This window comes from Salmo salar, chromosome 08 (genome assembly GCF_965601325.2).
Source record: "Salmo salar chromosome 08, fSalSal1, whole genome shotgun sequence".
In the NCBI taxonomy this organism is placed as follows: Eukaryota; Metazoa; Chordata; class Actinopteri; order Salmoniformes; family Salmonidae; genus Salmo; species Salmo salar.
Window position 1 is genome coordinate 23,776,962 of NC_138298.1, and position 12,206 is coordinate 23,789,167.

Below are 12,206 nucleotides of genomic sequence, written 5' to 3' on the forward strand. Positions count from 1 at the left end.
GTCTCTGTCTCTGTCTGTGTCTCTGTCTCTGTCTGTCTCTGTCTCTGTCTGTCTCTGTCTCTGTCTGTCTCTGTCTCTGTCTCTGTCTCTGCCTGTGGCTCTGTCTCTGTCTGTCTCTGTCTCTGTCTGTCTCTGTCTCTGTCTCTGTCTCTGCCTGTGTCTCTGTCTCTGTCTGTCTGTCTCTGTCTCTGTCTCTGTCTCTGTCTCTGCTCTGCCTGTGTCTCTGTCTCTGTCTCTGCCTGTGTGAGGGGTGCGTGGTATGGGCTAACTCTAAGTACTTACCAGGGGTTACTCTTTCCTTTTAGTGAAAGGGAGATTAATGGAGGGGTGTGGCATGATGATATTGGAGGTCGGACAATGCCCATTTAGAGCCCAAAGAATGCCCAATGTCAGTGAGCTCACTTTGATGTTTTAGGATACTACTTGGTACTACATGTCATGTTTGGAAGATGGCAGATTAGTATAGCCAGGAAATGACATACAGGAAGTGAGTGCTCTCTCCTTCCTGTCTGTAGTCAGCTGTATGAGCGCTAATACTCTCCACTGTGTCTCGCTCCCTCTTTCTGCCATCCAGCACCAAGCGTGTGTGTGTGTGTGTGTGTGTGTGTGTGTGTGTGTGTGTGGTGTGTGTGTGTGTGTGTGTGTGTGTGTGTGTGTGTGTGTGTGTGTGTGTGTTTAAGCTCGAGTGCATGTTTGAATGCGAGTGTGTAACTGCGTGCTTGAATGTGCTTCCCCCAGCATAAATCCACTTGACTGGGCTCTTTTGAGAAACCGCGTGGCTTTACTGCCTTGGCAAACGTAAAGACCAACCACCTGAAGAGGGAGAGAGAAAATCACCCCACTCCCCTCTCTCTCTCTCTCTCTCTCTCTCTCTCTCTCTCTCTCTCTCTCTCTCTCTCTCTCGTCTCTCGCCTCCTCTCTCTCTCTCTCTCTCTCTCTCTCTCTCTCTCTCTCTCTCTCTCTCTCTCTCTGTCTCTCGCCTCCTCACTCACTTTCTCTCTCAAGTATTCAATTTAATGGAAGATAATAAAAGTTGAAATGAGAGTGGATAGTTTCCATCTGTTCTCCCGGGCACCATGTCACTCTAGATTCTGGCCAGAGGAGTTCAGGGTTGGTGGTGTTAGGGGTAGGGATAGCGGATGGTGGGTGTCAGGCGGGCAGGGGGTGAGGTGAGGTGGGGGGGTAAAGGAAGGGGGTGTGGGGTGTGAGTCTTGCTGACTTTGTGAGAACTGGACTAGTTACAAGATGACAGAGAAACCTAATTTCCACTTCAAGGGTTGAACTGAAACATGGCATCAGCACGCCTATCTGTCAGTGCTTGCACACACACACACACACACACACACACACACACACACACACACACACACACACACACACACACACACACACCTACCGAGAGGACCCAACCAGGGCCTACATGCCAGATCACAGCCAACACATTTCGATTACAACATTAAAAGCTATCCCAACAAAGACCCTCGACGGTGTAAATGCTATCCCAACAAAGACCCTTGACGGTGTAAATGCTATCCCAACAAAGACCCTCGACAGTGTAAACGCTATCCCAACAAAGACCCTCGACGGTGTAAACGCTATCCCAACAAAGACCCTCGACGGTGTAAACGCTATCCCAAAAAGACCCTCGACGGTATAAACGCTATCCCAACAAAGACCCTCGACGGTGTAAACGCTATCCCAACAAGACCCTTGACAATGTAAACGCTATCCCAACAAAGACCCTCGACGGTGTAAACGCTATCCCAACAAAGACCCTCGACGGTGTAAACGCTATCCCAACAAAGACCCTCGACGGTGTAAACGCTATCCCAACAAAGACCCTTGACGGTGTAAACGCTATCCCAACAAAGACCCTTGACGGTGTAAACGCTATCCAAGTGCGGTAACGTCAGTCACCCCCAGCTGTAAACAATCAATATACTAGTCTTCATTATTAATACGACAAGAGAAGATTGGAGAGAGACTCTCCAGAGTCCACACACAACATGAAACATGGAGAATATTTCAAACCCTTTTGTTCCTTTAGTAGAATTCATTAGAGCTCTCTCTCACACACACACACACACACACACACACACACACACACACACACACACACACACACACACACACACACACACACACACACACACACACACACACACAGATCAGGGGATACTCTATTTAATTCCGATCACATACAGCAGAACGAGAGAAAAAAATGAAAACAACATTGTCTGAATCGTTGGTAATTATTTTTGGATGCGTGTCTCTTGACATTTTGTCGACATAAGTAAATAATTTAGTATTTCTACTGGTAAAGTCCAAAGAGCCCAATTACGGAGGGTTAATATTGCTGCATCATGTAAAAACATCCTTTTTTAATACTGAAGGAATATTCAAATGACTCGCCTTCATTATTCAAATATATTAGCACAGTCATCACAGGGGGAAGAGAAGAGGAGATGGGGAATGATGTCGCTAGGAGACAAAAAGGGAGAGAGAGAAAGAAAATCAATAAACAAGGGTAAAATCTGTTATTCTGTTATTATTCTGTTAATCTGTTATTTCGTTATTATTCTGTTAATCTCTTATTTTGTATTGTCTTAATGCAAAATTCAACGACTCCCTAAAACATTTACCACTACAAATGTTAAGGCTGAAAAATATTCACATTTTCTCAAAACACTATTACATGTTTGTTTATTTAAAACATTATAGCCATGATCATTTTGGAAATATGATCAATGTTTTTCTATCTATTTGTCCATTTACTCTAAATGACAATGGTTTAGTTGCTCTATATCAGTTCTATCTGTTCACACAGACCCAGTAGCAGTTAGCCACTTGATTGAAACAATAGCGACTCAAAGCTAGTTCAAGAAACATTCTTGTCTCTTAATTGAAGTAATAGCGACTCAAAGCTAGTTCAAGAAACATTCTTGTCTCTTAACTGAAACAATAGCGACTCAAAGCTAGTTCAAGAAACATTCTTGTCTCAATTGAAACAATAGCGACTCAAAGCTAGTTCAAGAAACATTCTTGTCTCTTAATTGAAGCAATAGCGACTCAAAGCTAGTTCAAGAAACATTCTTGTCTCTTACTAAATACATATGTTACTAGATCAACGTTGGACAAGAGTCTTTCATTCACCAAAATCCCACGGCTTTGTAAGAAACACAGCAAGGAAACAGAATCGGACAAATAACATTTCAAATTTAGCGAGGAGGGCAGGGGGACTTAATGTCTGCTAGAGGCAGCATTGAGTGACATTTTATGGGTTTATTTTAATACGCTTTTATAGATCTCTATTGTGGTGCTGTGTTAAAAAAAAAAACTCTGTTTTCACGGTTCACTCTGGGTGTTTGTTATTTAACGAAGAAGGAAGCTGGGGCCGGGGCGGCCGTTTAGGGCCCCATGGCCGGGCCCAGTGTTTAGCTCCAGTATCACAACTCGTATAGCCGTACAAAGTCAACATAACAAAGAGGTAACACATGTCGAGGTATGCTCGAAATTCGCCTTGTGCTGTGATCCGAAGATTCGAGGGCACACACACGATGTCAAAAAGAATGCATCTTATATCCTATTGCTACAGGCCACAGTGAAGAGGGGAGTTAGGGGGCTCTTTTCCTGCTTCCATGCTAATTTGTCCCTGGTCGATAGTGGAGTTGGAGTGCATGTTGTCTGAATATGAACATATGTGTGCAAGTATATGTGTGGTGGTGAGCTTGTGTGACTGAATGGATTTTTTTGCAGTCACACGGTGTGTGTGTACTATGTGTGTGTGTGTGTGTGTGTGTGTGTGTGTGTGTGTACTAGTGTTTGTGAATGTGTGCAAGAGCCAGTTTGTTTGGTTTTTTCCCTTACTTCAGCACATCTGAGAGAGCTTTTCTGGAGCTCCAGAGCCCTGTCCAAACAAAGATGGCCGAAGAACGGGAGGGCCGGGGGGGGGTGCTTTTTTTTTCTTTGAAAAAGGGGACAAAAAAGAGCCCTGCGAAAACCGGGAGGAGAGAAAACCGGGAGGAGAGAAAACCGGGAGGAGAGAAAACCGAGCCCCTGAGAAAGGCAGCTGGAAACACGAAGTCTTGTGGTTTCTTGTCTCCCCCCCCCCACACTCTCCCCATCTCTTCATCCCCCTCCCCCACTCTCCACATCTTTTACCCCCACCCCCTCCTCCCCCCTCTGGTCCAGCTGCACTTAGATGAGTCTGCTTGCTTTGTCCCCCAAACCCCCCCACCAACCACCACTAGGCTGCCAGGACGAGAGAGTGTCACAGCTGGTAATACTTACAGCCTTTACCGCGGTAACGCATGCGATCCATTAGGGCCAGCAAGGCCCCGACATGTTGTTGCTGCACCATACCCAGGCCGTGTTATTGTTAGGATGTGGTAAAATGATAAATATGGGAGGCAGGAATCAGAGTTGAGGGGACGGAGGGAGGTAGTTTGGAGTAACATGCAGCTCGTTAAGAGCGGTGCCACTGGCGCATGTTTCATGATTGGGTGGCAATAAAAAAGTCTGTCACAATTTGTTCAGATAATGACTTAATGCTAGAAGCCTGGAAGACACACAAACATATGTCGAGCGAGTCGTCGATAGCTTTATAATTGCTAAAAGGAGCCCCCCTCCAGTTCTTATGAGGTGGACCGACGGAGGGCCCCTGGGTGGTGGGTTGGTAATTTGGTCGGGTCGATTTACAGGATGGCAATCAAATCCCTGGCAACCAACCATCCTCCCTGTTGCATATGTTGAGTCTGCTTCACTCTGAGTTTTACAACTTGGAACTCCAGTGCAGCAAGTCATTCAAGCCCATAGTTGTGGATTGGAAGTTGAAGTTGCCCCGCGGGTGTGAAGTTCTATAGAGAACTGCAATGTTTAGATACTGAAATACTGGTATGCATCGCCAAGACTAAATATTAGTGTGCACTTGGCACTTTTGGAGAGGTTCGCTGTCGCAACAGGTCCTCCTCTCTCTCTCTCTCTCTCTGTCACTCCCCTTTCTCTCTCTCTTTTTCTCTCCTTTCTCTGTCTCCACTCCTCTCTCTCTCTCCCCTCCATTTCTCTGTTTCTCTCTCCACCTCTCTCTCTCTCGTGGTTATTGACCTGTGACACTGAGACATTGTCTCACCTCTACTTCAGTCCCTCTATCTGTGAACTTTGTAAAGGCAGATAAAGAAGTAAGCTCCCAGATGGACTTTCCTTTAGTCACAGGCTACATTCCTCTCCTTCTCCGTGTGGCTGGGGTGTGGGAGGGACACTTGCACATTTGTCACTGCACTAATGTAGCCATGGGGTTTGAGTACAGCGCAGAGTCTCTCTCACACTAGCGTTTATCAGTGCTGTGTGTACATAGTCTAATTGAAAGATTGCTTACCTTGGGATAGCAGGATCTGACCAGGGGACCTCCTGTACGGATCAGGAGCCGGCATCTCACTATGCAGGTAATTACAGACAACAGCTGAGACATCCAGTAGTTCAGGGCTTTGAATGGCATGGCAACATGGAGGTCCCGAGGTCAAAGGTCAGATGGAACTTGGATTGGAACTGGACGTTTTAAATGACCTTATTTGGATTATTTTCGTGCAAGCTTGTGTTGATGTCATAACGGAACGGTCATTACGGAGTATCCAGTGATACACCCAAAAAGTGTTTGTTTGTGGTTGTGAATGCTGTCTAAGGACAAAGTCCTCCTGATTCAACATAGCTTGTATTATCACAGCTGGTCTGTGAGGAAACCCAGGTGTTTAGATGCTAATGTTTACTCTGACATATTTGTTTGCACATAGCTCCTCAGAAAGAAACAAATATTGCGCTGTGGGTCGTGGGTCTTGAACCCCGACCAATCAATAACATAACACACGGTAGTTTTCAGTTTAGACAAAACCCCACACTTACATAACCTGGAGATTACTTACAAACAATTACAACAGGCTTTTGGCTACGAAAAGAAAAGGGGCGAAATAAAAAATATTAAGCTATTTGCAAGATTAAATCTAGGAGCTCTTCCAATACTTCTCAGGTTTGGTGGGGGCTTGGAGTATGAATTAGGAGTTAGGAGCAGAAGGGTGTGTGTGTGTGTGTGTAGTGTGGTGGGGCTTGGAGTATGAATTAGGAGTTAGGAGCAGAAGGGTGTGTGTGTAGTGTAGTGTGGTGGGGGCTTGGAGTATGAATTAGGAGTTAGGAGCAGAAGGGTGTGTGTGTAGTGTAGTGTGGTGGGGGCTTGGAGTATGAATTAGGAGTTAGGAGCAGAAGGGTGTGTGTAGTGTAGTGTGGTGGGGGCTTGGAGTATGAATTAGGAGTTAGGAGCAGAAGGGTGTGTGTAGTGTAGTGTGGTGGGGGCTTGGAGTATGAATTAGGAGTTAGGAGCAGAAGGGTGTGTGTAGTGTAGTGTGGTGGGGGCTTGGAGTATGAATTAGGAGTTAGGAGCAGAAGGGTGTGTGTAGTGTAGTGTGGTGGGGGCTTGGAGTATGAATTAGGAGTTAGGAGCAGAAGGGTGTGTGTAGTGTAGTGTGGTGGGGGCTTGGAGTATGAATTAGGAGTTAGGAGCAGAAGGGTGTGTGTGTGTAGTGTGGTGGGGGCTTGGAGTATGAATTAGGAGTTAGGAGCAGAAGGGTGTGTGTGTGTGTGTAGTGTGGTGGGGGCTTGGAGTATGAATTAGGAGTTAGGAGCAGAAGGGTGTGTGTGTGTGTAGTGTGGTGGGGGCTTGGAGTATGAATTAGGAGTTAGGAGCAGAAGGGTGTGTGTGTGTGTGTGTGTAGTGTGGTGGGGGCTTGGAGTATGAATTAGGAGTTAGGAGCAGAAGGGTGTGTGTGTGTGTAGTGTGGTGGGGGCTTGGAGTATGAATTAGGAGTTAGGAGCAGAAGGGTGTGTGTGTAGTGTAGTGTGGTGGGGGCTTGGAGTATGAATTAGGAGTTAGGAGCAGAAGGGTGTGTGTGTAGTGTAGTGTGGTGGGGGCTTGGAGTATGAATTAGGAGTTAGGAGCAGAAGGGTGTGTGTAGTGTAGTGTGGTGGGGGCTTGGAGTATGAATTAGGAGTTAGGAGCAGAAGGGTGTGTGTAGTGTAGTGTGGTGGGGGCTTGGAGTATGAATTAGGAGTTAGGAGCAGAAGGGTGTGTGTAGTGTAGTGTGGTGGGGGCTTGGAGTATGAATTAGGAGTTAGGAGCAGAAGGGTGTGTGTAGTGTAGTGTGGTGGGGGCTTGGAGTATGAATTAGGAGTTAGGAGCAGAAGGGTGTGTGTGTAGTGTAGTGTGGTGGGGGCTTGGAGTATGAATTAGGAGTTAGGAGCAGAAGGGTGTGTGTGTAGTGTAGTGTGGTGGGGGCTTGGAGTATGAATTAGGAGTTAGGAGCAGAAGGGTGTGTGTAGTGTAGTGTGGTGGGGGCTTGGAGTATGAATTAGGAGTTAGGAGCAGAAGGGTGTGTGTAGTGTAGTGTGGTGGGGGCTTGGAGTATGAATTAGGTGTTAGGAGGAGAAGGGTGTGTGTAGTGTAGTGTGGTGGGGCTTGGAGTATGAATTAGGAGTTAGGAGCAGAAGGGTGTGTGTAGTGTAGTGTGGTGGGGGCTTGGAGTATGAATTAGGAGTTAGGAGCAGAAGGGTGTGTGTAGTGTAGTGTGGTGGGGACTTGGAGTATGAATTAGGAGTTAGGAGCAGAAGGGTGTGTGTAGTGTAGTGTGGTGGGGGCTTGGAGTATGAATTAGGAGTTAGGAGCAGAAGGGTGTGTGTAGTGTAGTGTGGTGGGGGCTTGGAGTATGAATTAGGAGTTAGGAGCAGAAGGGTGTGTGTGTAGTGTGGTGGGGGCTTGGAGTATGAATTAGGAGTTAGGAGCAGAAGGGTGTGTGTAGTGTAGTGTGGTGGGGGCTTGGAGTATGAATTAGGAGTTAGGAGCAGAAGGGTGTGTGTAGTGTAGTGTGGTGGGGGCTTGGAGTATGAATTAGGAGTTAGGAGCAGAAGGGTGTGTGTAGTGTAGTGTGGTGGGGGCTTGGAGTATGAATTAGGAGTTAGGAGCAGAAGGGTGTGTGTAGTGTAGTGTGGTGGGGACTTGGAGTATGAATTAGGAGTTAGGAGCAGAAGGGTGTGTGTGTAGTGTGGTGGGGACTTGGAGTATGAATTAGGAGTTAGGAGCAGAAGGGTGTGTGTAGTGTAGTGTGGTGGGGACCGGCACGCTGACTAAAAGTTCACCAGGTGAGTCTCCTGTCCTGTCGTCAGGCTCCCATCAACCGCCTCCCTCCTTGTGTGTCCCGTCGCCCACGCCAACAACCGTCGACAACGGAGAAGTCCCCTCCTGGCGGGGTCGCCGAGGGTGCGAGATGTTTAGGCTCTGACTAATACCTCCCGTGTGTGTGTCCAGTGTGTGTGTGTTTAGGAGAGAGAGCAGATGCTGCTGGTCATCTCTCCCCCTCTCACATACACACACTTTCATCCCTAACACTCCTCCACTCCGCCAAAAAACATCCCCTCCCTCCCTCCCTCCCTCCCTCCCTCTCCTCCTCCCTCCCTCCCTCGCTCCCTCTCTCTCCTCCTCCCTCCCCTCCTCGCTCCCTTCTTTCTTCTCCTCACTTCTCTGGACCTGCTACTGCTCTCTAGCACCAACATGCTGGCGGTCACACTGTGTGGTCGTGTCAATCCTTCAGTTACTCCCAGACTCAGCCTAGCATGTTTTCATACCATATGCAGTACAGTTGAAGACTATAACACGCATATACTGACTTATTGCTAGGCTTCATGTGTAGAGTTACACTATAAGACTAGAGTGGGCCTATGCCATAAACCTGTTCTTTTGAATTCTGTGACTACATGTCACCACTTCTCTCGAGGTCACTGCCTTGTCTCGGCAGGTGTACGTTAGTGGGTGACGTTGTTCGTGCCAGATTTGACTAAACCACTGATAGTGTGTTGGGTAATCAGTGCAGATGTCAGGGCCTGCAGAGGAGACGTGTCGCCCTTATCTGGTGAGGAGGGACACTCTCTGATAGGCTGAAGGTCGGGGGGGGTGGAGTCAACGCAGGTGTGCGACACGCAACTCTGTCCCCCTCCTCCACACTCCTCCTCTCCACTCAGTTTTACAGAATGATCAGAAAATGTGTCAATTATTAATTCTTGTCAATAAGGCTGCGTTTACACAGGCAGACCAATTCTTTTGACCAAACAAAATATCCGAATTGGGCTACCTTTGTAAATGCAGCCTGAGAGATTTTAGATAAGCTGAAAAGGTATCGGTAACATTATTGGTGGAATTTCCCCCCCAAGTGCTTTTAGAATCTGTATTTTGTTTTGTTGTTCATCTTTCAAAGGGAGTGTGACTGTGTCTCATTCCAACTTTTAGTAAAGGAAGACTCCTTTATAAGCGATCTGAATCTAAGGAACTTGAATGAGAGTCAAAGTCCTGCTATTTGGAGGGGAACTCCACTCTACAATGTGGAGTTCTATTTCACTTGCGTTAGTTGCTGTACATTGAATACGATAATACAGACAGAACTCCCTGAGTGTACTCTGTGATCAGGGTTCCTTCTATGTGTGTGGTTTGTAATCAGGGGACTAGCTTATTATCTGGGTACATTGAACAGTAAAATGTTCAGTAAGAGTAGGAATAGCAGGTGAGAGCTATACTCCCTCCTCTAGAGTCATTTCATGGGAATTCTTTTTCTGCAGACTCAATTCTTTGTAGTTGTTTTTCTTCCTGTTGTGAGCGTGAGGTATCATAAAAAAAAATCACCCTGTGTGACTTCTATGCAAAACAAAAACAGACATTTAAAAATAAAAACCCATTTTCTTGTAACATTTTCCCAAACACACTGAAGCCATAAATCTCTCCTTCTACCTTACACTGATAACTCTACTGAGGAGTTCTCTGTACGTTCTACACCTGTTGTATTCGGCGCGTGTGACAAATACATTATGATTTCATTTTAATAAGAACTCTACTAATAATAACTTTATTAATAATGTATTAATAGTTTATTAATAACACTGTTCATTACCAACAACGTATCATACATTCTGATCAGAGTGCTCCTCTGGTACTGTCGCTCCCTGCTTGGCCTGTCTGTCTGTCTGTCTGTCTGTCTGTCTGTCTGTCTGTCTGTCTGTCTGTCTGTCTGTCTGTCTGTCTGTCTGTCTGTCTGTCTGTCTGTCTGTCTGTCTGTCTGTGTCCATGTCCACCATCTGTGGGTGAGGAATGCGGCGAGCCAGACAAAAGGATTGGCAGAGTCCTCTCTCCGTCTGTACTCCCAGTGCCTCCAGATAGCTATAAAACACCTGGACAAGACCAGCAGGTGACGGCAGCAGGCTAGGGGGGTTAGGTGGGGAGAGGAGATAGAGATCAGTGACAGGCCGTCCTCCCGCCCCTATCCAGAACCTCCTCACCCCTTCCTTACCCTACTTCAACCTTATTTCTCCATTTTCCCGCTTGGCGCCCTGCCTCCCCTCCGGTCTCCACCCCCCACCCACCCTCCTTTGCCCTACCAACAATCCACCCTCCACCACACTGGCCCCCTACCTACTGTATAGCCTGCGTCCATCCCTCCACCCCTACCTCCAAGCCCTCCTTCGGCTCTTTGAACTCCACTAGTATCTCTGGACAGTGCTGTCACTGGGCACATGGTTTGATCTCTGGCTTTGAGGAGAGCCAAGAGGGACCATGGCCTGGGCTGGTCTGAACACAAAGAGATTGTCCACTCCTCTCTCTCTCCCTATGCTCAGAAATGTATACAAGGGAGGGAGATCAATGGAGGCTCCCTCCACCACTCCTCCACTTGATATGATCAACCCCTCCCTGTTTGAGATGACATGTATCTATCTAGTGTGTTAGCTGAGAGCCGTAGAATGACTGGTGAGGATAAGCAGATTTGGGGATTTGCCATTGAACTGTCCTCTCTCTCTCTCTTCTCTCTCTCTCTCTCTCTCTCACACTCACTCACTCAGTCTCTCTCTCTCTCTCTCTCACTCAGTCTCTCTCTCTCACTCAGTCTCTCTCTCTCACTCAGTACACAATAGGATAGCCAGCTGGGTCCTTTCATTATGAAGCATGACTATCCTGGAATACACTCAGACTCACCAAATTTCATCATGGATCCCATTTTACCTACGTGTCTTTGAGAAGTGTTCACATCACCCCCAGAATATCTGTCTTCCTGTGACTCCCCTTAGCCACAGTAAAGGAGAATACGTATCGATAGAACTATCTGGTTTTGGGTGACTACAATCTCACAGGGTAGATCTGTTAGTGGGGGTGTACTTTCGAAATACTGTGAGTACTTTCAGCTGACACAAACACAAATATTAGGTCTATAATAGTTCAAAGTTGAGGTAGGGTATTACTATATTTATTCATCTTTGGGGTATATATTTGTTCTCATATATCCATATATGTAAAATAATAATACTGAAAACCACTAGCAACAGATGACAACACAATTTCTAAATCAAAGGTAAAATGTCTAACATCTCATCTCCGTTTTCTAGCTTTTCTTCCAAGCCGGTCAGTACCGGTTTTCACTTCATTGTCACGACGTCGACAGGACAAAAACATTGTCGCTGTCACGTCTCTCTCTGTCTCTCCAATACCCATGAGGCCTTGCAGTCTGTCTGATGTCTCAGAGCTGGCATGTGGCCCGTCCGCTGTCATCTCCGTCGTCTCAGGTCTCAGGAACACTAGGATCTTAGTCCAGGACTCTGGGGACTCTATACGGGCCGTATAGGTTCGCTGGTATGCCGCTTGGCCGCTGCGCTGTCACAGCTGGCGATGAAATCTGATCAAGTATGGCATATAAGGCACAACAGGAATGAGAGGGGCGCGCCAAAAACATCTGAAATTCATCTGTCTTCATCTTTCCCCCTAATCCCTTATTTCTTCACGTGTTGATTTTATTCTCGTTTTTCTTTCTTCCAGTATGGTGCTTCTCTGCTCAGATGTAAGCAGTGTTGTGCTTAACATAACTTTAGAGAGGGAATGAATGTAAACAAAGTGTCTAATTGGCCTGACTTGATCACAATAAAGGTGTGGGGGTAGATTAGGGAGTAAAAACAAAAAGACATGGACAGACTGATCCAACATGGGAACAACAGACAGGGTTATTCCTTTTTCTATTTGTTAAAAAAAAGAAAGAGAAGAAAGAAAAAGAGGGGTCCCAGGTGAACACAGGAAACACATGCTTCTCTTCTTCTTCTCCCCCTTCTGTAATCCAGCGGAGACTCACGCCCCATTTGGTTCC

The 12,206-nt window shown here is 46.6% G+C and overlaps 1 protein-coding gene across 5 annotated transcripts in view; it reads left to right on the forward strand.

Moving 5' to 3' along the window:
* LOC106595273 (zinc finger protein basonuclin-2) overlaps nucleotides 1-12,206 on the forward strand; it is a 586,672-nt gene that overhangs the window by 167,564 nt on the left and 406,902 nt on the right. Inside the window, exon 1 of one of the 5 annotated variants that reach the window (XM_082978468.1) lies at nucleotides 5,217-5,441. The exons of the other annotated variants lie outside the window; for them this stretch is intronic. Within the exon in view, the coding sequence (XP_082834594.1) occupies nucleotides 5,436-5,441 (6 nt within the window). The 5' untranslated portion in view covers nucleotides 5,217-5,435. Of the gene's footprint in view, nucleotides 1-5,216; nucleotides 5,442-12,206 lie in introns of those variants that run through there. 5 annotated transcript variants of the gene reach the window in all.